Source organism: Sceloporus occidentalis, unplaced genomic scaffold, assembly GCF_023333645.1.
Source record: "Sceloporus occidentalis isolate IW3139 unplaced genomic scaffold, rSceOcc1.0.p SCAF_5, whole genome shotgun sequence".
NCBI classification, from domain to species: Eukaryota; Metazoa; Chordata; class Lepidosauria; order Squamata; family Phrynosomatidae; genus Sceloporus; species Sceloporus occidentalis.
Window position 1 is genome coordinate 58,624,705 of NW_028316985.1, and position 26,811 is coordinate 58,651,515.

Consider the following 26,811-nt stretch of genomic DNA (forward strand, 5'->3'; position numbering starts at 1 on the left):
ATTTCAGACTGTTTGGCTGATGATAACCTCTGCCCTCTACTGCTGCAAGGAAGAGCAGTCCACTTCCAATGGTGAATCATACCCCTGGAAGCATGATTCTCTTGTAAAGCAAGGCATAAGAATATGCCATAAAGTCTTGAATTTTAGAGATCATGTGTGCACTTTCCATGTAAACAGAATTAATGGTAGCTCCTATAAGTGTGAAATTGTTTCTGTAGAAATTGAGTAGATAGAAGTGACCTCACCCATCCATGTCATGGAATTAATATTATGTACGGTTCCATGTGCCTTAGAGAATACAGATGGAGTGAACAGGAATTGAACTTGTGACCTCTTATATCCATGGATGCTTTTTGTACAACTATATTATATCCTCAGGGAGATACAAAGATCATTTGAGGTCCTAACTAAAGTATCTATAAGAAGCACCCTTCCATTTGAATCCATTATCTCAATTTATGCCTCTAAAGGATGTCTCCAGGAAGAAAAAAAATCCAATAGCATCACTGTAATTCTCTTACCGGTACCTTATTCGTTACAGATGTATTTCACTTTACTCCACTTTCCCTCAAAAAAGTATTAAAATTTACTATAAACATTGGACCCTCCATTACATTATCTTAGACTGGTGTGAGCTTGATGAAAATTGCTTGCAAAACTAGTGCTCAGAACCCCAGAGACCTGATTAACAATTTAGGATTTTATATTAGTAAATTTAATTAGTAGAAAGAAATTACTGGAACAAACAAGCATGAATGGCTCAGGGCACCAGAAGCTTTGAGAGATGTGCTGTGCTCATGAACAAGGAAACATAAAATCATGTTATATTTAGAGCTGCCTTATGGAAACCATTCTGCAAAGGTTTAAAAACACAAACAAAAACAATATAAATGATTTAGATTTTTAGGCTGGTATGGCGGAGGAGATAGAGCAAGGCACACTGAACCTAAATCTGCTCCAGTGATTTGCCCTTAATAGGTATTTAACCGTCACTGGAAAAGGACCGATTGCCTTCTTGCTCTACTGTGTGTAAGCAACAGCCATTTGCTTTCTTTGACAATCAGCCACTGGGCAGAATTTGAAGGGCAGACATAAAGATAAAGTAAACAAACAAGCAAGGGCCTTTGGTAGAAGGGAATCTGTTTGTGTTCATGTAGCGCTTGCTTCTGGTCATATTTGACACTGATCTTTCAGCTGTGTCAGAAAAAAGTATCGCTGATGCTAGCAACATCTAAAGCTTTTCCTCTTCCCACCCTGTCTCCTCCTCTATATTTATATCCTACCTTTCCTTAAAATTGGGATTCAAGGTGGCTACACAATCAACATAACCAATAATCAGAAATGCTGGGAAATAAAGTTGGGGAAATGTTGTGGAGGGGGACACAAGGGGGATAAAGGTATTCCTGTGGACAAAACGTGTATGAAGCTGTGCTGTTATACAAAATACTTTTTTATTTATTCAGCTGCCATGTTACAGGTGGGAAATGCTTCTTCACAAGCTGTAAAATTGTAAAGGAATATACATTCATTGCCAATAGTTATACATGAGGTTTTTTTATAAATTAACAAACCATCAATATGGTATGTATTCATTTAACCTTTAGAATATTTCTTCACAAGATGAAGTTTAGCATTTGGAGTAGAGAATTCCCACTCTGAGTAATGTTAATCGTTGGACTAGGATTTGTGAGATCCAGGTTCAAATCCCTAGTCGGCTATGAAGCTCATTGGGTAACCTTGGCCCAGCTACCTACCTCATGGAACTGTAGATGAGGAAAACCATGGCTGCAACCCTGTTGATTACTCCCAATCATTTAATGCTGAGCCAACACATAGGTAAATTCCATTGATTCAATGGCACTACTCTAATTGGGAATAGTTGGTACTGAGGATTGTGTGTGCCACCCTGACAAAATGTAAATGAGCTAAATAAATAAGAAACAACTAAATGCTTCTGTTATGGATTCAATTTTTTTCCAACAGTTTAAACAGCTGACAGGCCCAAATTCAGCATGTCATCCTTCTCTCAATGTGTACACGTAAGAATGGGTAACAGCTTTATTTGACACATCTGTGCCATATAATCAGAAAAGCATTTAAAGCCTGTCAGGACAAAAATTCCTGTAACTATATTAGTGGGTTTAGGAAACTAGGCCAGACAATCATTGGAAATGCAGGAAGCTGTCTTGATATGACAAAAACAAATGATATTCTGGAGTTTATAAGTGTAACATGGATTAGAAAAATCAGTGCATAGAAATTAATTAGTATGCTAATAAAATACAGTATTATAATTAATACACATTAATTGATATTAACTATTGCTAGTTAAATACCTTCAAGGTTGCAATCTCAGACACATACCCACTAATATGTTCCACTGAACTCAGTTGTGGTTTACTTCTGAAGACACAAGACACTGATTTGCACCACTTCCATTCATCATAGAAGTGCCCAAAGTTACTGAAATAAAGTAATGGAAAAATGCTCTACTGCATTGTTTCTGGTAATAGAAAAACACAGACCTGGCCTAAGAAAATACTCATGTATTTCTCATACTCAAGATTCTCCTTACGTAATATTTTTCTTCCAGTGTTTTTCTTCCTTAAAGATAATGTTGTGATATTCAGCCAACTATGTTGGTACATAAACTTGCATTTTGAGAATGGCTACTCTGCAAGCTAACTTCATTTTACAAGACAGCCCACAGGACCTTCAGAAAACTCCTGCTTCTATGACTTGGAGTGATATTGCACATGTCAGTTGGACTGTGAATCTGCATTGGATGTTATGGATCATAAGACTGTTGCAAGACTCTGGCCATAGGCAGCTGGCAGCTTCTAAATCAGTGACATGGTGAATATAGTCTGGAATTCAGTCAAGACATTAAAGGAGTTAGGCCAAAGTTCTGATCCTTCTCTCTGGGACTAAAGCCCAGAGTGAATTCTCCATTCCATTGACATGAGAGACAGAAACTGCTACAGGTACTGCACCCCCTCTTCTTTATCCTCCTCCTCCCCTTCCCAATCTTTCCCCCCAAAATTGAAACTCAAGGCAGATTACAATTTGAAATAAGTACAATACAGCTAAAAACATACAAAAGTTGAACGTTAAAGTAGCATTAAACTATTCACAGTATCAAAACAATTCAAAACATACACTTACAAAGACAAAAAGCAATTAACAACAGTTTAATTTAAACAACACAGCACCCTCTTAAAAGCCAAGTATTTCTGTTTTAAAAGCCTCCCAGAATAAAAGGTCTTTGCCTGCAGTTGTTTTTGGAGTTGTGAACAACAATTGTGTGGAGGGACAAATAGGAAGGACAGGAAGCTTGACTGTCCTATAAGGAAGCCCACAAACCTTCCAGCTGCTGTCTAGAAATGTCAGAAAATGTTGCACTGGAAATTTTCAAGCTAGACAACTGCAGTGAATTGCAAATGAGGCTGCCTTTAAGGTAGCTTCCACATGCTGTCAGGAAAAGAGGACACAAAAATTTCACTCTAGATTTGTATATGGTAAATTAAATGTATGTGCACGCGTTTAGATACTTTAACAGAAGTATAACAGAATTCACCATACTGGCAGACTGTGACCATTCCCCATCAACTGGCACCCACTCAGCTAGATATCCACGTACTAGGTGTATGTGTTATATCATGGCCTAAGGATACAGTGGGCTATAAAATGTAACATATGTAACATATAATATATAAAGCAATGCTATAGATTTGGGTGCATTTGAAACTCAAAATTTCCCGTAGAACAGTATTTTAATGTTATGACTGTGAACATGTTCTCAATCATGTAAGAGTTTTATGAGGCTGACAGACATACATATAGGGTCATATCTTAAATAGTTAATCTTCACAGGCAATCAACAATAATTTAAAAATACATCATATCTGATTCTCTGTTGAATAAATAAGAAAAAGCAGACAAATCTTAACATTTTACAGTACAATCCTACCCCATCAAGAAAGTTATGGGCCATCTAAACTGGCATTAGAGTCTATATCAGCTGAAACTGTGCTGAATCCAAGCCTCTATCAGTCCAGGAAATTCACCAATTACTTAGGAATACTCTAAAGGCGTCAGATCCTGTCTGATCTTGGAAGCTAAGCATTGTCAGCCTGGTTAGTTCTTGGATGGGAGACTGCTGATAATACCAGGTGCTGTAGGCTATATTTCAAAGGAAGGAACTAACAAAATCACCTCTGAGTATTCCTTTTCTAAGAAAACCCTATTAAATTTAGAGGTCAACAGGCGACTTGCAGGCAGGCAGGCACACACCCACACCAGCCTCACTTGTGCTGGCACAGTGGTTGTATCCCTGAGCTTGACTGGGCTTGATGTGACATAAGTTGGCTTTCTGTTGGCTAATCTCAACTAGCAGCACAGTTGTGTCAGCAGTCATCTGCCAGACTATCTCTTGAGATTAGCCAGCAGAAAGGGACTAGGTAGTCCATAGCCAATTTGGCTGATGCTAGAATCTTCTGTCTTTTTTTTAAAAAAAAAACCCTGCTTGTCACCTTTTTTAGTTATGACTGCACTGTTAACTTGTTGTTGCTGTGTGCCTTCAAATTGTTTCCGACTGCAGGTGATCCTAAAGTGAGCCCATCACAGGGTTTTCTTGACAAGATTTGTTCAGAGACATGTTTGTCATTGCCTTCCCCAAAGGCTGAGACCCCAATGGGTTTCATGGCCGAAATGGGAATTGAACCCTTGTCTCCAGAATCATAGTCCAGCACTCAATCCACTAGCCACACTGGCTCTCCTGCATTGTTAACTACTACACGTAAAAACATTGAGCGAAACCATTTACATATATGCTTGACTGCAATCAAATGAACTTGTTTACATAATGGCTTTGAGAACATTTATTTGAAAATAAAGTAAATTTATTTCTCCAATTTTTTCACAGTAAAATAAAATAATAATAATAAAAACAATTGATATGAGAGGCAGTAGGCAGGAGAATCAGTGAAAATACCATTCTGCTACTGTAACAGCATCCCTGCATTCCTCCCAAAATTTCATGTTTCTCATAAAGGAGGTAAAAATCTTTTGGATTAACCAGAGGTCCTCTGCTGCTAAAGAGAACAGACAGAAATGTCCTGCTCAGCAAGTGCAGAGCTTTGAAGTAACAAATAACAAACTAGTTACTTACAGTCCTAATAACTACAGTATAATCCTAAATTATATCAATGTTGATATAATGTAACTTCTTTTGTAGTGTAACTTTAAATTTTAGTTGCTTTTATAATTACAAGGTCTCTATAGTTTTCATTAAAGAGTTATAATCTCAATAAATCATAGAGGAGGAATATGATGTGATTCAAGGACTGGCTTGTGTTTTCCAGCACTTGGAAATAATTTATTACAGTAATGCTCATTGCCTGTAATAAATCACTTTTCCCAGACAACAGGGAGCAAAATCGTTGGCTTGGCAAAAAAATACAACAGTGTTGTTCTTTTTAACCCTCTTCTACTCTGCTCATTCTATTCATTCAAGGAAGGATGAGGAGAGTGTCGGTGCTTACCTACTGAAGTAGCCCAGGGGTGGGTTTTGGCCTTTTCTAATTTTATTCCGAACAAGGATACTATGACAACATGCAAGCAGCATTCAGATGGAGCACATCTTTGTACTAGATTACACTGGAGGAAGCAAAAGGAAGCAAAATCAAATGGGACTAGTTCCAGGCAAGTGTGTGTAGGACTGCAGCCTAAAAATGGATTTCAAAAGGAGAAGGGGACGAGAAGCAAACTAGTCCTCATCCAGTGTCACCCTTTCAGAGACAGGCATTCATTTTTTCCCTATATGTACAGAACAGAATAATATAAAATGCAGCTTTGACTTCCAAGAACCACTTTTAAACATTTACATTAAATATCATTGAAAGTTCACAAAAAATTACACTTTACTCATTTTGGTATATGAAAAGTAATAATTAGCTTCCTCTGTCCTTATGTAAAAATGATTTTTGCAATGTACTGATAAATTTTTGTTTCATTTGTACTTTGAACTGCCGATACCACTCCATAAGTTTTTTCCTCCTTTGAATTTTCTGTTGTAGAGTCATATTTTGTTCTTTTTCTAAAACAGCAGGAAGTTCTTTCCAGTTTCTAATAAAGATAAAGGGAGCTCCCATGGTCTTCAGTAACTGCAATGGAGCACTGTGATACACAGAAGAATTTCCACAACTGCCCGGTGTCATTACATCTTCTACTACAGGAACAGAACCAAATGAACAAGCCTCATAAATTCTATAGCATTCTGTGTTTACTCCCACTGGGCATAGTGTGAGATCACTTTGCAGTAATGCATCTTGATAATTTCGAAGACTCTCATTAGTTTCTTGAGGCCACCACCTAGGAAAGGAGAAAGGAGACTGAACAAAATATAGGTGAACAAAACATAGTGAAACGAAATGACACACTTTTAGGATAACCATCAAATGTACCAGCAGAAGCAGAAACATCTAATGAGTGCTGCATATTTCAAACCATTTCAAATATTTATGTACAAGAATACTTACAATCCAAAGAAATTCAATTCAAATTGAGCACATTATGCAGATAATAAATCAAGATAAATTGTTTCCCTTTTGTCTTTTGAGTTGCCATTTATTTTTGTGCTAAATTCAAGGTTTTCTACAACATCCACCCTTTTGAACACTTTTGTAAAAAAAAAAGGTTTTTTTAATTACTCGTTATTCTGGAGTATAGTATGGTATCATAATTATTATTAGAATTAGATATTTACATTAAGATTGCTCTGCCATTCACCCCACTGAAAACAGTGCGGCTTACTTCTTCTCTGGGAGAAAACCTTACTGAAAACAGTGGAACTTACTTCTGAGTAATACACAGAAATGCACGATATTATTTTTGAGTAATACATAGTGCTGCACAGTAGGTATGACTCAACATTATTAAAATGGCAAAACTGCACTTGACACATAGGATTTCAAACTTAAGTGACTTGCTAAGAAAATACTTTTTTATGGAAAACAGCAGCTGCCAAAACATCTTCTGTAGCTCCATAATGCCCCCACTCTAATGGCATACATTTGTATTACATGGAATCATTAAGCTCTCTCTGACCTGGATTATCAAGTAATTTCTAACCTATCTAATACTTACTCCAGAATGGCATTTTGTGTTTTACTGAGAGTGCATTTTGTTTTTTGGTTTTTAAAAAAGAAAATTCAAGCACACAGGTAATCAGGGAAAGAAGCCAAGTTATTTCCTGAAGCGAGGAAGCAGACAGGCAGAAATAACACCCTGTGGAGTTTTCTAAAAGGGAATTAAAGAAGCAGCCAAAAATCCTTTTCACAAAGTCACCATCTAATTTCATCAAAAGGGCTTAGGAAAACTGATGAGAAAGACTGATTCAGATTGTGTGAAGAAAAACTATATTACAGTGCTCAGTTAGATCTGGACCAGTTCCCAAAGCTAAAAAGGTAATTGTCATGGAATGTACTGTAGTATAAAATCAGACATGAGTGAAATATATCAGTGTATATTGTGTGTGTGTGTGTGTATAAGATAAATAATTTCTATGACATATCTGGCACTGTGATATCTGATTTCCTTGTGTACACAGAAAATCAAATATAGAATTCTGGGTCCCAAGGCAATTTTTGCGCCAACATTTTTATTTTATGGTCTGCCTTGGGAAGGCATACCTCTGCCTTGAGAAGATATAGAACTATTTCAAAAAATAAAATGTGCTGTTGGCGCCAATCTTGGGGATGATGAGGATAGTTTTTAAGTATGTGTAGTAAACTGGTGTTGAAATTGAAAACAATGACTGTTTCTGTCCATATACACACATGAATCATGCACTTACAGCATTTTTAGAAAACAGCAGGTGCCTAAATCTAGTTGTTAGTGCCAAATAAAGCAGAGCCAGTTGGGAGTGCTTTAGTTGTGTATTCCTACATAGCTGGGGGTTGCATTAGATGTTTTTTGCAGTCCCTTCTGATTCTATGATTACATTGACTTTTGAATGGTGAGTCAACATCCACTGATTCTATAGGCCTTCTCTAGTTGGGACTAGCAAATGGACTCAGGACAGGGATGGGCAAAACATACTCTTCAAATTGTAAACTCGAAACTACAACACAGTGCAGATATGGTGTAAATGCCATGCTGCAAATGCTGTGTGCTGTGATGCCACCCGGTGTGTATCATCAGTGGTATGGGATACTGGGAGTAGATGTTCAGCAATATTTGGAAGGTTAGACTTTGCCCTCTCCTGGTAACATAAAATCATTCTATTCGCAACAATATTATTAGAGTGCCAACACATACAGTATGAAAGATTTAGATTTACTTACAAGGAACCTAAGAGAGGAAGAAACAGGGAAGATTCAGGAAGATTGGAACTTAATAATAAACTATCGGAGAGATAAAGTGGAGGGAAATAATAAGGAAAAATAGATGAAGAAGAATACTCTATTTAACAGAAGGGGAATAATAGTTAAATAAAAAAGAAAGAAATGAATGATGGAATATATGTAAAAGGGTAAGATTAGATACAATGGAAAAGAAAGAATAATGTAGAGAGGTAGACAATCAGAATAAGAATTCTGTATTATAAAGTAGCACATCTTAAAGCTAATGTGTAAAAGGGAAGATTAATGGTTAGACAGAAAATAAAGGATAAAAAACGGGAATGAATGAAAAAAGGAAATAATGTGAATAAATAAGTTTAGTTACGATATAAAAGAGGAGGACTAGCTCAAATCAAAGTTAAATAAAGTAGAAGTAAATCCATTTGAGAAAGAAAATATATAAGCTTTATGAATTGAAGGACTCATTTGTTTTTCTCTCTAAGGAAGAGATATTAGAAAAGAATATGTGTTTGGTTTTATGTTAAGGGCAAACATATAAGATATATGGAGATGTAAAGTTAGATAAAACTATATGGATTTAAAAATATGGATTAGATAGGATGAGAAATCCTTTTGGATGTATGTAAGTATATGTTTATAAGTCATTAGGTTTATTTGTTTAATAATGTATTATGTGTAATTGTGTGTTAAGTGTTGTATGTCCAATATTTGTATTTATATATAAAATGAAATTAAAAAAAAAGACAAACGCTAATATTTTAAATTTTTGTTGTGGGAGACTTACTCTTCTCTGGCTGAAATCCAACAGAGCTTATCAAGTCCATTTTGCTTCATAACTTCCATTAGGATCTCACGTGTTGAATTCTTATAAACAGTTCCTAGGAAATTACACTGGTACAATCTTGGTGTTTGTAGCATTGACCAGTTCGGTTCAACTACAGGAAAATTTCTGTAGCTGTAATTAAACAAACAACCAGCATAAACACACTTATAATAAGTTGCATTTCATCATACAGCTATACACTTGCCTTCTCCGATCTGGTACCCTCCAATCTACAACACACTTATAATAAGTTGCATTTCATCATAGAACTATACACTTGCCTTCTCCGATCTGGTACCCTCCAGTCTACAACACACTTATAATAAGTTGCATTTCATCATACAATTATACACTTCCCTTCTCCGATCTGGTACCTTCCAGTCTACAACATATTAGCTGTGCTGGCTGGGGATAAAAGGTTGCAGTACAATACACCTGGAGACTGCTATGCACATTTACCCATAAGGGTCTCATTGAATTCTATAATAAAGATTCTTGGATAAACATACACAGGATTGCATTGTTATTCACTCATCTCCACCTATAAAGGCTTGCCTTCAACTGTCCCACACCATCTCCCCTCAAAAAAAAATTTCCATTCCTGATCAATATCCATTTTTTGGCAGCATGGATGAAAAAGACACAAAATTTGGTTTGAAATCCACAAAAGAGCAATATCTTTTATTTGGCTAACAAAAATGCACAAAATACATCATGCAAGATTTCAAAGCTCCATTGGCTTGTTCATCAAGCAAAATGTTAACAAATCATACAGGAAAAGAAAAGTAATAACATTTGCGTCACAGGCCTACATTTTGTATGAAGTGTTGTTTCTGATGTTGTTGGTTTGGAGGGATCTCAATGCAGGCAGAGGTCACTCTCCATCTTGGACATGTGGGGACCGAGACAGGACTCCAATAAAGTAAGGGCTGAAACAGATGGCAGTAAATGGGAGCTGGGTCAGAGCTGTGACAACCACATGCTGTGGCCCCGATCCAGCATTTTGCCGGCCCAAAAAGGAGCGGCAAAATGCAATTCCTTTTTTGGGGTGGAAAAAAGTGCCCTTTCTGCCACAGGGGTGGCTTTACAGAATTTCTGCGATGCAGCATGTGTAAATGCCATGCTGCAAATGTTGTGATGCCACCCAGTGTGTGGTCAGTGGTGTGGCATGACGGAGGATTGAGAGCAGCGTTAGAGCACAGGCTGTGCATACGCCATGCCTCCACGTCACACCAAAGCTGGTGTTTTTTGCCAGTCTGTTTTGGCCCTAACTTTTCTTGGAATATTTATCTCCTGCCTATAGCATACGTATATATTAAATGTCATTAAATGTAACCGGTGAAGGTTAAACTACCTGTGCAATCCTATATGCAGTGGCTTAGAAGCCCCATTGTGCTCAACGAAGCTTAAATATGAGTCTAGGATTGCAATCCACTCATGTAAAGCTAAAATGTAAATCCACTCATGTAAAGGAAAATGCTTCTTTCTTTAAAATGAAAGCAAAAGCCTGCAACTATATTACTACAGTAAAATGATTACTGTAGTACAGTGTGCCCATGCCATACGTGGGTGCGCTATATGCGGCTTTCAGCTTACACTGAAGCAGCACAGCAATATAAGTGAATGGTGTGCATGCCTGTGGGGCACGTGCACCGCCATGCCCAAACCCCATTATATTGAATGGGGCTTGAGCATATGTAGTTTTTGACTTACATGGGGGGGGGGGGGGGGGGAGGAAACGGAAGCCCGCATAAGATAAGGCTCCACTGCATACCATTATGGTAGTAAAGCACTATTGTTTACACAGCACAGCACAACAGGAATTCCATAAGCTTTATATGCTCTAATTGCATTAAATCTTAATTAATATCAGTTAACATGAAAGTTTAAAGCAGCTATTCTCAAACTTTGGTCCTCTACGTGTTTTGGACTTCAGCTTCCACAAGCCCTAGCCAGCTGGCCAACATTCAGGAAATTTGGAAGCTGAAGTTCAAAATATCTGAAGGACCAAAGTGTAGGAACCACTGGTCTAAAGCATTCCCCAGATCATTTTGATACTTACGTAGCTACTCCCAAAGGCCACTGGAAAATATTTTCTTCATTCACGAAGGGACTGTCATATATTACAAAGAGAAGGTCCACAAACCCTCCATAGTTTTTTAAATAAGGGTAAATCCATTCATTTCTACATTGTTCACTTCCAAGCAATAAAACAGCGACATGCCGCAGCTTGCGAGTTTGTACTAGTGTTTGTGTATAATGCAGCCACTGGGTGGCATAGGAGATCTTTCCTTCCTCCCTGCCATTCAGCACCAACACCACATTTTCAGCTTCTACGGAGAAGTAGCCAGGGACTACAGCTGGACCTGTGATGAAGCTGTGAATGACAAAGCACAAGCACAGAAAGTTCTGCTGTTATTATAAACATCATACAATATAGCAGGATGAGGGTGCTGTTACGTGCATTCATTTTGCTTCCAACTTATGGTGACCCTAAGGTGAAACTATTGCAGAGTTTTCTTGACCAGATTTATTCAGAGGGCGTATGCCATTGTCTTTCTGAGGATGAGAAAGCAGGATTTGCCCAAGGTCCATGGCCAAGTGGGAATTCTAACTCTCATCTCGCTCAGTCCTTGTCTAACACTCAAACCACTATACCATGCTAGCTCTCTAATACAGCAGATAGGAATCTTAAATAACAGTTATCATGCTGTTTAACTGGTGCTCAGTATTACATATACACACATAAAAACTGTGTGGAACTTCTTCAAATGATATTAAGGCTAACATAAGGCTTTGTCCTACATAATCTGTCAGTGTTAGGTCTTAATATCTTCACCTCGAGAGTAAGATTTACCAAGTGTTGACCAAGCTACTACATGCTTAAGTTGAAGATTTGCGCTGGTATAATGTATTTTTTATCATATCCACACTCAATCCAACAAGCACTGCAACTGCATTAGCTCCTTTCATTTCAGTGGAGGTTGCCAGAAATAAAACACTGAAATGAAGAGATGTTGGGCAGGAACATGACAGGCTAAAAGCCTTCTAGTATATATTTTTAAAAATACTTGCAATTCATTTTAGTTGCTTGGAGTGGAATGCATCAGTAAAATATAATTTGAACTCAATCCAAAATGTTCACAATGCAAAACAACAACAACAACAACAACAACAACCTAACCTTTAAAATGTAGGATGATAAGAGAGCAAGTCCTAATAATTAAATTTAATTTGCTCTGATGTGGAATGACTATTCCAAAGACAAGCCATCCTGGTACTCCCCAGATTTTGGACTTCACTTCCCGTGATTGCATACTACTAGCCATGTTAGTTGGGGCTCATAAGAACTGTAGTCCACAATATCCAGAGGGTGCTGTGTAAGGGAGGCTACCACTGACTTACCTGGAGAACAAACAACGTTTTAATTACAAGAATTCTGAATCAATTCATTCAATGCTTTTCTCAAAAATTCCCAGAGCAATAATAAAAGGGAAACAGGAGGAATGCCAACTTTTTAATTTGGAGATCAGGGACTACATTTTACAGTTAGTACAGATAGGAGACTTGATTACAAATGTTCAAAATAAGGTCAAGAATTCTGACATGGATAGCATTTCTCAAACATGACAGTTACTAACAATATTGTTTACATATTGTCTTCTGCCAGATTTTAATAGCTCTTTATGTAGGAGTTACCCAATCCTCCTTTCTGTTTCCTCTAGCTGCTCCTCTGTTCTATTTATAACATCAGAGGGCAAAGCACTAAGGCTGGCCATAGGCTACCTATCATCTCTTTCCCACATAACCTTAGTCAATAAGTTTTTTTACAAGGAGTTGAGCTTTTGTGCTAAGAAACCTTAACGACAGAAAATGTCATTCCCTGTTCTTATAAGAAAAAGTATCAACTGGCCCTCCAGATAGGGACAACTGTGAGCCCTATTAGCCATAGTCAGGACTGCACCATCCACTGTCATCATCCCCACTCCATGTTGTAGCTACAAGGCTGACAACTCTGCTTTTCTTTCTAGCAGTTCATTCTCTTCACTATAGTTGCTTTTATAAGCCTGGGATAAATGTAGACGCCACCAGGAGGTCTTTATGTTTCTAGTTTTTCATTTCTCCAAGTGACAATTTGGCAGTAGCTTCATAGGGTTATCGAAGAGTCAAAGTGAAACTGCTCCATGACTTTGTGTGGTTGCCAAGAGCATGCTGATGACTCAAAATGCTCCACTTTCAAATACTGTATTAGGCAGTTGAAGCTCTAAACATGTGTTGGCAACCAGTGAGATACCAGATGATGATAAATGAATTAAGCTGAAAGTGACTGGGAATGCATGTTTCTAGGGATAGGTGGACAGCCCCGTGGAATGCAGCTACATACTGTCTTAAGATTCATCCTTATTGTGCATTTTCCTTAAATGTCCCTTGGCCCAGTACTCTTTTTTACTAATTTAAATTGGATTCTTGGGCCTGTTACAGACTGCCAAAATAAAGCTGCTTCGGGTCTCTTTGGAGGTATGCTATTTAAATGATGCCTGGGTCCTAAGAGTCCGGAGGTCGCGCCAAAGCCACACTCCATTCCTAAGCACTGGAGTGCAGCTTTGGTACAGCTTCCGGATTCTTAGGATGCATGCATCATTTAAATAGCATACCTCCAAAGAGACCCGAAGCAGCTTTATTTTGGCAGTCTGTAACAGGCCTTAGTTTCACCCTTTCTTGAACAACCATAGTAATTAATGCCTTAATGGCATCAAGACTAGAATACTATCATGCATGATATGGGGCCATTTAGAAATCACCACTCAATCAGAATGTGTCCATGGTGGTGTTAACAAAAGTGAGCAATGTCAAGCATATAAGGGCTGGGTTTTATCTGGTCAATGATGTTAGCATTGTTAATTTTACCTGTACTGCACAGTATTGCAAAGGAAGGAAGTCAGATACTTTGTGCTCATCACTGAGAAGGCTGTAATTCTAGATTATGTTCACACAGTGTAAAGTCTGTAAACAAATTTTCATAGAGCTCCTCCGCTGTCCCATTGCACAAGGCAACTTCTTTATGCAGCGCATCTGCCAACCACAGCTATCTAGTAATTGAAGGTGTGGTTATATGGGCAGTATTCTGGTTACAGTTCTGCAGCCGGGGAAAAAACCCACGCATCAATCAAAGGGAAGCATCCACCTGCAGTTCTGGAACTGGGTGAAGGGAGCAGACATCACCCTCTCCCTGTGACACCTTCTCTTTTCTCCCTTTCTTTCTTGCCTAAGAAAACTGTATGAAATTCATGGGGTCATCCTAGGTCAACTGATGACTTGAAGCCACAACTGGATCTTAGCCAGCAGCTTTACTGGCTTCCACCTGGGTCCTAGGCCCAATTCTAAGTGCTATTTTAACCTTTAATGCCCTCAACAATCTGGGATGAGGATGATGGAATGATTACATTTTCCCACATAAAATGTGCATTAATATTTTCCTTGAAGTCCCTGTTCACTTCCTCCTACCATCTAATGTATAGTTTGGGGTCTCTCATACAAGGCACTCCCAAAATCCTTTCTGGTAGGATGGGGATTTCTCTTGTTTTATTATTAGTGGCCATCCAGCACCAAGCAATGGTAATTATTTTTCATATAACTTTCTGGGATTTGCTGAATCTTGCTTTTTCTTTAATGCTGCTGGTGTTTTTATTGATCCTACTGCTTGGTTATTTCTTTCTGTTGTAATCTGTTGGTGACTAGTGATTCTCCTTTACAATATATCATAACTAGAACATCTCCCGTTAACAATTTTGGAGATCTATAGATCAAAACACAGAGTACAAATATTGAAATAAATGGATATGCTGCTCAATAAAGTTAACCAATAAACTTCTGCAATCAGCTGGTATGCATTAAAATGTAATTTCTTTTATATTTTCTATTAAGCTAACTTTTTGCTTTCCAGTAGTGGTAAAGTCTGAAAGAAACAAAGACATTAAATGCCTAAAATGCAATCCTATACATATTAACTCAGAAGTATCTCCCACTTAATTTAACGGGACATATTTTCAGATATAAAACTTACAGCCTAGCAGAGCAATCCTAAAGGGATTGGTTCACGGTGGATTTCATACATCATTTGAAGTTCTCCTGATTGATTATGACAAGGAGGAAAGTCAGGGTGGCAACTTTTTATTTTTCTGCTATTTTCTTTCTTCTTTTCCTCTCACACAGCTTAATGGGAAGGGTTTGATTATGTCAACTGGAAGATGTCTTTGTCTCCCACACAGCTTAATGGAAATGGACTATATCAGCTGCAAGACTGACTTGCCCAAGGCCACCTGGTGGGTTTCATGGGGAATTCAAACCCTGATCTCCAGAGTTGTAGTCTGAAACTAAAAGCACTGCACCACATTAGCTGTCTTGTCTTCCATTATGAGATACAGTTGTGATGATTTTACAGCTCAGGTTAACATATTTCAGCCGTTGAGTACAATAAGTACAAGGTGTTATAGAGTGATGGGCCACAGAGGGGAAGAGGAGGCTCAAACCATTTCAGATGCATCCCTGGAAGCCAGCCATCATTACATTTTTAAACTGAGTTTTCTCAGAAGCACAGGAGAAGCCTGGTTTCTCAGCACTTATACTTCAGAAGTTGTGCCCAGAAGACTGTACATAGAGAATCTGGGTGTTAGTGTGTCAGCTTCTTAATCATAATATTACAGCATCTCCCCACAGTCATTTTAACTGGATGCTGAAGAGCTGCTCTACCTAGTATAACCAGCAGGTTGTGATCCAGGTTAGTGTATTTTTAGAGTCTTCATCTATCCATAGTAGAGTGACACATGCCCTTGTCTCTGGATCATGGGCTATTGGCACCTGGAACTTTAACAGATCTTAAAAGAATATGAGGAGATAATGGAGGAGGGTTACTTGGATACTCAGCAGGCTGTATGAAAGACATGTAACATGGGTTGCCCATTGCTTGAAAAAACCTTTTTGGGATTACAATCCCCATAAACTCCTAGTGTAGTTATGACAGCAGACTATGAAATAATACTGCACCAAACTGACAAGAGGCATCACACAGTTAGTACCTGAAGAATGAGTTTTCTGTTTTTATGCTTCCTTCTCTCCACTGAGCTGAAACATCTGCAGGCTCAAGCAGACCTTCAAAGATATGCTGCCACAGGTAAAGACCTATAAAAACACCATTTATAATGTCATGGTTAAAGATACATCTGAATGACTACAGCATATAAGTTTAAAGAAAACTGAGAGAAAGTCTTTGATATAAAAGACAAGCAAAGTAGGCATATTCCAGGAAAGCAGAAAATTGTTAACTGATATTAATGCAAACGAGGATCTACCAGAAAGTAGAATGACGAAGAAAGATTAAATGAGAATAAAAATAACCTACAAGGCCCTTATACTATTAATGGGTGAAATCAGGAAGTAAACAAGACCAGTTAACAAAAGGTAAGGGTTTCTCTTCCTGCATATTGTTCTCACAAAGAGAATTTAAACTGGGCAGGTTAAAAAAAGGGTTATGAGATTTGAGTAGGATGCTTTTTATCCTTCTTCACGATGTCAGAGGGGATACTTCTTGTTTCTTTCTAGGAGTCAAGTCTTATGGCTTCCAACATACATGATGAATGTTAACAATCAGAGCAAATAACACCAGAAGAACTCTGTGACACTTTCACATAAGTAATAATGTCAGTTATCTTCACACAACAGAAAAAATATTTCAGAGCATGGAGGAGAGCAGTAATTTTGAAAATAGAAATAGGCTTATGTACAAGCCCATCCATATCATTTCTAGGCCCATGGTTTTAAATCTGGCCGACTGAGAAGGTTCAAAATGCATACCTCCAAGGACACACACGAGCATGAAACCACATGTAAAATGAAAACAGAATGGAAATTGCATGGACCACAAAAGAGCTGAGTACCTTCTCTACTTCTTGGCTGGCCCCACTAGAACCAAAAAGGACCAACAGGCTTCCATTATGAGAATCTGTATAGGACATGCAATTTGTGCACATCCACACAAAACACACTGCTTTTCATAAGAATTATCCATCAACTGTTAACAATATCTAATAACTGTGTATATCCCAATGAATTTATCAAGTCCATACCACTGAAATTGTTTCCACAATTTTAATCATAAGAATGAGTAATAACAGTTAACTGTCAAACAAACTTGCCAGGTAATGTCCTGCCCCATTTTACAGCAAAAAGCAAATCAAACCAAAAAAACCCACACAAAAACATTCTGGGCCAGAACAGACAGCCCATAAAAGATGCCTTCACGGCATCAACAGAGTGCAGACTTTACACACTACATGCTCTGATGATGCCCTGAAACCGCCCAGAAGCTCAGCGGCCGCCCAAATGTGGGCGGCTTCAAGACATTCTGGTGGCGTGGTGTTTATATGCTGCAAACCTCTGGAGCAGCTTGTAGCTGGCTTCAAACCATGGTGGGGTGGAACAAGCCGGCTTTTTGCCAGCCGAGAAAAGAGAGGATCTTTACTGCTCTTTTTATGGCCAACTTCAAGATGGATTGGGGCTGCGGTGTGTTTGCTGTGGCCCCAATCCTGTCTTCAGAAGGGGCAGCTTCAAGCCATCTCTTCAGGGTCGTGTTCCCCCCCCCTCCACTCAGACAGAAATCCAATCACTACTGATAGGACTGATTTCCAGCTAAATGCTGCAGTCCTAAATACATTTACTAGGAAGTAATTCCTTTGCCAAAAGTAGGATTTCACTGTGGAAATGTTTCAGGTTGCATTGAAACAAGAAGCAATGATATTTGGATATAGCAATCACAATATTTATGTACCTACCAATAGCAGCTTTCCCCCAAATTTGAACTCTAAGATCTGTTTGTTCCTTTTGCCCTTCCGTCTTTTTCAGTAGGTGATGGTTATTTGCAGACATCTGCTGCAAATCATTTTTTTCATCAACTTCCCAAGGATTCCATTCTTCAGCTCCCAAAGCAGCATGTTCTGAGGATGAAAAGACTACATCAACAGGCAAGGTACTCTAAAGTCCTTTTTATAACAGTATGTTGTAACCAATCCATGCTATTCACACAGAAGTGTATAAATGTTTCGTTAAACCATGGAAACATGGTTGTAGCACAGCATGTTGTGTGCAAAATCTGTCTGAATCCCTGGTAACTCAAAATATGTCTAGGGAATTTGTTGTTGTTGTTTTAATTGCCCTCGAGTCAATCTCGACTCATGGACATCCTGTGGATGAAACGTCTCCAAGAATCCCTGTCCTCCACTGCTCTGCTTAAGTCCTTTAAATCCATACCCATGTCCTCCTTAATAGAGTCCATCCATCTATCATATGGCCTTCCTCTTTTTCTACTTCCTACTTCTATCTCCCAACTTCCACCATTTCCAATTCACTCTACTATTTCTGCAACCAACTTGGCTAGTTTAGGATAATTAAGGAGAGCAAGCTAAAAGTATGTGATAATGCCACACATCACATACGTTGTCATTAAGTGATATCTGATTTCTGAATTGCAATGTTTTCTTCTCTTTATCCCTTGCTATTTTATTTTAGCTTAGAATGGCTTTTATTATATTCCCTTCCATTCCAGTGGTAGGGATCAATTACTCTACAAAGCTACCTGCCTTGCTGCTTTTATTTATTTATCTGATTTATATCCTGATTTTCTCCTTATATGGAGCCCAAAGCAACATATTTCTTGCTATGTGCTTCAAGTTATTTCCAATATGGTGACCTTAAGGCAAAACTATCATGAGGGTTTCTTGTCAGTTTTGTTAAGAGGGGGTCTGCCTTTTCCTTCTTCTGAGACTGAGTGGGTGACCTGCCCAGTGGGGATTCGAACTATGGTCTTCAGAGTTGCAGTCCAATAGTTAAATCGCTACACCACACTGCTCCTAAAACAGCTTATTGTTGTCACTGCTGTGTGCCTTTAAATAATTTCTGACTTATGGGGATCCTAAGATGACCCTATCATAGGGTTATCTTGACAGGCTTTCTTCTGAGAAGGTTTGCTGTTGCCTTTGTGGCAAGGCTCAATACCTATGTCCCCATCTGTGTTGTGAGTTCTGCTGTAGGTAAGTACAAACTTCAAACAGGTACTTACCTACATGAGGACACATGACACAAATCAGGACACAGGTACTAAGCCTTGCCACAAACTAAGATGACAACTCTGTCCACACATTTATCCAGGAAATGTCATCATAGGACCTAATTACATCAATCACAATATTAGGGGGACTTTCAAGAGCTCATTCTCCAATATGATTTATGCCATACTATGTCATTAATGCCCATCAGCACTCTACATCAGGGACCATGCACCAGAGGATAAATTGACATAACTCAGACATTAGGAATGGGAATATAGAAAAACCAGTGGCAGAAAATTTTAATCTCATCTCAGACCTTAGAACAGCAGTCCTTGAACAAAAGAACTACAAAGATGGATTCAAAAGAGAAACAGCAGAATTGGAGTTCATCCACAGACTACAGTCCCTCAGCAATGGACTGAACAAAGATAACAGCTTCCTAGTACACTACTCACATTTCAACACTATCTGTTCTCATCCTCATAGGAGTGTCCTACACTCATCTATTCTCTTCACCTACAGGCTAGTTTCCAATGCCAAACTGGACTTGGCACTTCATTTCCACACACAAAAGCTAATTTCCAGTGCTTTTGTTCACAAATGATTATTGTTAAAACTGGACCTGCTACTTCATTTCCATACACTTTTGGATTTGAACTGACATTCTTACACACCAGTGCCATATATAGCTCTGTCCCTGGCTTTCCACTCCAGCAAATGCATCTGAGGAGGCAGACTTAAGTCTACGAAAACTGATGCTGCCAACTTATTTCTTTCAGTTAGTCTCAAAATCTGTGCATGTTCAAGTCCCATTGAATAAAAGAGATGATAAAACGGTGTCCCATATATGAAATAGTAAAATCAAGATTTGCTTTTGGAATTTATTATTTAAAAAAAATATTATCAAACTATGAATGCTTGAATCTGTGGATAAAGAATCCATGGATACAGAAGGGTGACTGTATTCTCCTAATCATCAAGGAAGGAAGGAAGGAAGGAAGGAAGGAAGGAATGGAAAAAAGGCTTTTGGGGTGTCTCTGTCATTTTTTCATCCCAGATCCTAACAACTCTGTCATGCTCACAACTTTTACACAGAACATAATGCTCACAACTCTATTCATTACAGAAAAATACGGCATAGTGGGACAAAGCAATTGGATGGGGTAAAAATGAGACATACAATATAAACCTGTTTACAATATTGCTCTCATGGACAAAATCTCTTCAGTACTGGAATTACCAATTATTATTATTATTAAAAAACAGAGCTTGTTATGTTTCAAAATGATGCCCCCTTTGACCCGTATCTGGCTTCTATCAGCTATAATTTGATATAAAATTTGAAGAAAATAAGTTGCTGAAAAGTATTTTTATCTCAAATTTTGAAAGCATGTTTATGGGTGAAACGTGTTTTTAGTTTTGTAGTGCTGGCTTTTCAATGAGTGTGTTGGAACACTACTATTATTCTGTCTTTTCACCATTCCATACACCCATTTCTTTGCTCCACTTAATTATGCAGATATGCACAGTGTAATAGCCTTACCAGGAACTGTAAAGTTAAATTGGATGTGCAAAATGTGTTTCAAAGAAAAAGCAGCAAATTCTTCATAGATTGCATCAGTGCTCATACGTCCATTTATGAAGAGATGATTTACGTAAGATTTTTTTTCTTTCATTTTGGCTCTTAGTGCGGTTAGATGCTTGATATTTATTTTACATATAAGAGGAGTGCTGATGATAACACCACAGAGACAACGTGAACATGAGGCTTGGGCTCAAGAAAGCAAAAGGTTTTAGTTTAATTAAACATGTATTAAACTCATTCTAGTACAACAGTTTAAGTAACACAAAATGAGTGCTACTAGACAGTATGTCGGACAGGCATGCCAGTTTATGCAAACATTTTACCACAGGAGTAATATTATTTTGGAAAAAGCTAACCAATATAATGTGTGCTGGTATAGACATAGCTATAGATCTATCCCCAAATAGCAGGATTCTTCTTCTAAGGCAACAATTAGGAAACTGTAGCTCTCCTGATGTTGGATTGCAACATATCATGTCTAGTCAAAGAAACTGATGGGAGTCAAAGTTAATCAATATCTGGAAAGCCACAGATTCCACACCTGTGTTTCAAGGCTCATTACATAAATCTACAGCATGAAGCATCTCTGTGTTAATTGCTGCTACAACAAGCAAACTGTCCAGCTGTTGCTGTTGTGCATCTTCAAGTCATTTCTGACTTATGCCGACCATAAGGCGAACCTATCATGGGGTTTCTTGGCAAGATTTGTTCAGAGGAGGTTTGTCATTGCCTTCCCCTGAAGTTGAGAGCGTGTGACTTGCTCAAGGTCACCCAGTGGGTTTCATGGCCAAGCTGGAAATCAAATCCTGGCTTCCAGAGTCATAGGCTAACACTCAGACCACTACACCACGCTGGTTCCTAACTGTTTAATAGTGATATGCAATACAGTAGGCCTATAGTGGGCTAACTATCCACAGATTTGAGTGCCTGTGGATTACCACACTCCATTTTATTCAACAATGGTGCATGCATGCTGAGTGCATGAGGCTGTGTACATGTCCCCACTACTAAATAAAATGGTACGTAACCATCTGTGTTTTTTCAATACCAATCAGGGCTCAGGCTCGACTCAGGCTTGCATCGTTCCAAGGTTGCTAAAATGAGTACCCAGCTTGATGGAGGCAATTACCTTACAGTTGTAAACTGCTTAGAGTGGTATGAAGTGATATATAAATGAAGCTGCTATTGCCATTGCTATGGCTCTGAGACTGCCAGACCTGAATAGGACTGCTGATGGTTGTGTGACTTGTGGGTCTCTCATTTGTAGGGCTGCCATAAGCTGAACTACAATAATATGAAGGCTATCATATGTAATGTAATCTTCTGATTTTGATTATAGTTGGCCCTCCATAGCCACAGATTCTTTATTCACAGATTCAACCATCCATAGCTTGAAAATATTTTTAAAAAACATAAATTCCATAAAGCAAGCCTTGATTTTGTTGTTTATATAAGGGACATCATTTTACTATGGCATTGTATTTAATGGGACTTGAGCATGCTCAGATTTTGTTATCCACATGGGGTCCTAGAACCAAACCCCAGCAAGGGCCCACTGTATTATGGTAAGTAATGGAGGAAAGGTGTCCCCTGAAATAGTTGGTATTACCTTTTCTTGGGACTGGAACATGTATTGAACATGTATTAAAAGCCTCATTGGATGAGCTGTTTCAAACTACAAGGTATAATCTGGTCAAATTCTTGAATTGGTCGATGATCTCTGTCTGTGCATTGACGGGAAATGTGGCCCTGTTGGTGCTCTTGGACCTCTCAGCAGCCTTTGATATCACAGACCATGGTATTCTTCTGGAGCGCCTGAGGGAATTGGGAGTCGGAGGCACTGCTCTGCAGTGGTTCCGGTCCTATCTCTCGGGCAGGTTCCAGATGGTGTCGCTTGGTGACAGTTGTTCAGCCAAGAGGGAGCTCAAATCAGGCATCCCTCAAGGCATGATACTGTCGCCAATGCCATTCAACATTTACATGAAGCTGCTGGATGAGATCATCTAGAGACATGAGGCAGCGTGTTATCAATATGCTGATGACACACAAATTTGTTTCTCCATTTCTCAGACTGCTTCAGTGACGGAGGTACTTGCTATAGGCAATCCAAGTCCAGATATAGTGATAAGCTCCCCAGTTCTGGACGGGGCCACACTTCCACTGAAGGACTGTGTTCGTAGCTTGGGGGGTGCTCCTGGACTTGTCGCTACAGCTGTCATCCCAGGTGGATGCGACAGCCAGGAGCGCCCATTATCAGCTTTGGCTGATTCGCCAGCTATGGCCCTTCCTGGAACGAGAAAACCTAGAAACGGTTGTACATTCACTAGTAACCTCTTGTCTCGATTTCTGCAATGTGCTCTACATAGGGCAACCCTCATGCCACGTTTGGAAGCTGCAATTGGTCCAAAATATGGCAGCCAGATTGGTGACAGGGAGTTCCAAATTTGATTCTATTACACCTATCTTAAAATACCTACACTGGCTGCCGATTAGCTTCCAGGAACAGTATAAGGTGTTGGTTATTACCTATAAAGCCCTGCATGGCATGCGCCCAGCTTACCTGAGGGAACGCCTCCTCCCATACAATCCTTCCTGCAGGTCCTCTGGGAAGAACCTACTGCAGTTAGAGAGAACTAGACTGAAGACAACTTCCCAGAGGATGTTCTCTGTTGCCGCTCCAAAAATCTGGAATGACCTGCCGGATGAGATCCGCCATCTAACATCTTTGGAGGCCTTTAAGAAGGCAATAAAAATGGATCTCTTCTGGCAGGCCTTCCCTAACTGATCTCCTCAGAATTTTCACTCTCCATTTGTTTAGCTGTACCCAGACTTTGATCTCAATTCATTTTATTAACCATTTTATTGGGTATTGTTTTTAATAGTATTTTAGGGTGGGGGGGAGATTGGGTAACTAGGATCTAATAAGTCCTATTATGCTTTTATCTGTTGATAGTCATGTTTGATTTTATTGTTTTTGTTTGTTGTTACCAGCCTCGATCCAATACAGGGAGAGGTGGGAGACAAATAACAACAACAATTATTATTATTATTATTATTTTCTAACTAAAATATGTCAGTGAATATGGAAAACGAAACAATGGCCTACAGATTGGAAATTTCAAGGCAAGGCAAGGTGATGAAGGAAGGAAGGAAGGGAGAAAGAAAAAGGGGGGAGGGAGGGAGGAAGAAAGGAAGAACGGGAGGGAGAATGGAAGGAAGGAAAGGAGAAAGAAAAAAGGAAGGGAGAGAGGGAGGGAGGAAGAATGAAAGAAAGGGAGAATGGAAGGAAGGAAGGAAAGGAGAAAGAAAAAAGGAAGGGAGGGAGGGAGGGAGGAAGAATGAAAGAAAGGGAGAATGGAAGGAAGGAAGGAAAGGAGAAAGAAAAAAGGAAGGGAGGGAGGGAGGAAGAAAGGGAGAAAGAAAGATAGAAGGGGAGGGAGAATGGAAGGAAGGAAGGAAGGAAAGAAAGAAATAAAGAGAAAGAAAAAACAGAGGGAAGGGAAGGAGGGAGGAAAGGAGAAAAAGAAAGAAAGAAAGAAAGAAAGAGGGAGGGAGGGAAGGAGAAAGAAAGGAAGGAAGAAAAGAAGAAAGGGAGAGAGAGAGAAAGAAAGAAAGAAAGGGAGGAAGGGAGAGCGAGAGAAAGGAAGGGAGGGAGGGAGGAGGGGAGAAAGAAAGAAATAAAGAAAGGGAGGGAGAGAGGGAGGGAGGAAGAGAGAGAGAGAGAGAGCGATAGAAAGGGAGGGAGGCGGCCCAGTGCCCCCATACCTGCCCTCCCGGGCCTCTCCCTGAGGCCTGTCCGGGGCGCGGGAGGCCTGCGAGGCTTGAGGAAGACGCTGTAGGCGGCGTAGAGGGAGAAGAGCAAGTAGGCGCCCAGCAGCGCGGAGCAAGCCCTCTTCCGAGTCAGTCTCATCATCCTTCAAGGCCCCGCGGGAGCCGCCATCTTGTTCGGGCGGAGCCAAGGCCCTGCTGCTGCTGGCGCCCAGTGAGTGACGCCGGGAGGAGGAGAGAAAGAGCGGCTCCAAGAGAGCCTTGAGTGAAACCCTCGACGATAGTGCTCCTCCGCAAAGGGACCTACTAGCCCCTCCCTTGGGACTACAGTCTGCCTCTGCATTGCTGAAATAATCCAGTTTTGAGGCCGCTTTAACTGCCCTGGCTCAGTGCTGGGGAATCCTGGGAATTGTGGTTTATTGTGGCACCCCAGAGCTATCTCTGACAGAGAAGGCTCAAGCTCTCCCAAAAACTACACTCCCCAGGATTCCCTAGCAGTGAGCCAGGGCAGGTAAAAAGCTCTCAAACGGGATTATTTCTGCAGTGTGCTTTCGACCTTTGTGAGACATTTAGCCTCCCCTTCTGTGAGGTACACCTGCAGAAATAAGCTTGTTTGACACCACTTTAAATTTCATGGCTCAGTGCTGTGGAATTCTGGGAACTGTAGTTTGCTGTGGCCCCAGAGCTCCCTGACAGGGAAGGCTAAAAGTCTCACAAAACTACAATTCATAGAACTTCATGTGTCAATCTGGATTATTTCTGAGCCATGGCAGTTAAAGCGGTGTCAAACCGTATTATTTCTGCAGTGCGGATGCAGCCATTAGGTTGTACCTCTTTTCTCAAGAGGTGTTGCAAGGTGTTGTGGCTGAAGTATGAGCTACAACGCTGGGCAAGGCAGGGCAGGGGCCCAACCCTTGGTCCCACCAGCAGCAGATGTTTTGGGAACATGCAGGAACTCAGTATCAGACTATTATTCCCAGAGAATGAATGGAGCAAGCGCCCCTTGCGTTGTAATTGCCTTTGTTGCAAGCAACGCATCGCTGGAGGTTCCAACACTTATGCAAGGGTGACCAGATGTCCTCCTAACTGCAAAGGAGGACGAGCAATAGCGAAAGCATTTACATTTCTGTACCGCTTCATACTGAACTCAGCACTCTCTAAGCGGTTTACAGTCTGTAAGCCACTTGCCTCCAACAAGCCGGGTACTTATTCTAGCAACCTACAGAAGGATGCAAGACTGAGTCAACCCTGGGATCAAACTCACAACCTTGTGGCTGCAATACTGACTGCAGTACTTTGCATTGAGGCTCCAGGACACCACAACATATGGGGGGGGGGGGAACAGAGCCTTTATTCTTGTGTGAACTGTACAATGTTTGTTTTTAAGGTATTCATCAAATAATAACTATGAAGTTGTAATTAATTATTAAACTCTGCTGAAAGCTCTGTGGAACTTAATTCTGTGTAATTACACTTAGGAATGCATGGTTTGAGCCTCTGCTTTAGTACTGAAGATGCCATTTGCCATCTGGTTTTGGAAGCTAAGGAGAATCAGCCCTGGTTCCTTGGATGGGATACCACCAATGAATACCAGATGCTGTAGGACAAGCTTGGAATGGGTCCAGAGTTCCCAGACTTCCATAGCGTTGAACCATAGCAGCTAAAAAGGTGTCAGGGTTGATTATTTCTGCAGTGTAGATGCTGCCTTTGTCTTCATCCTCTGGACACATTCCAAGCTTGTCCATATCAGCCCAAAACACACTGTAGAAATAATACAGTTTGAGACCACTTTAACTGCTCTGGCTCAGGGCTAGAGACTCCCAGGAGCTGTGGTTTATTGTGGCACCAGAGCTCTGACAGAGAAGGCTAAATGTTTCATAAAACCACAGTTACCAGAATTCCTTAGCATTGAGCCAGGGCAACTAAAGCGGCCTTAAATGGATTATTTCCGCAGTGTGATTTGGACAATCCTTTTAAAACTGTTGGTGCTTCATATGTTTGTTAAGATGTGACATTAAGTATGTTTGCTGGTACCTGTCCTAAACAGTTACAACAGAGTTCGAGTCAGCACCTGCCATGCTTGGGGAGCTGCCAAGGTCCAAGCTCCTTGGAAAGGCTCAATATCCTAGTAATTGATTTACATTGGATTGCTTTAAACATATTGAGCACTTG

At 39.8% G+C, this 26,811-nt stretch overlaps 1 protein-coding gene across 1 annotated transcript; it reads right to left on the reverse strand.

The window, feature by feature from the left end:
• Nucleotides 1-4,512: 4,512 nt before the first annotated feature.
• On the reverse strand, nt 4,513-24,828 carry RXYLT1 (ribitol xylosyltransferase 1). The gene is made up of 6 exons (XM_089524215.1): nt 24,637-24,828; nt 18,015-18,176; nt 16,263-16,365; nt 11,249-11,563; nt 9,148-9,318; nt 4,513-6,372 (listed from the first exon to the last, which is right to left on the reverse strand). The coding sequence occupies exons 1-6, from the start codon at nt 24,782-24,784 to the stop codon at nt 5,952-5,954; spliced, it is 1,320 nt and encodes a 439-aa protein (XP_089380341.1). The 5' UTR covers nt 24,785-24,828; the 3' UTR covers nt 4,513-5,951.
• Between the last annotated feature and the right edge of the window lie 1,983 nt (nt 24,829-26,811).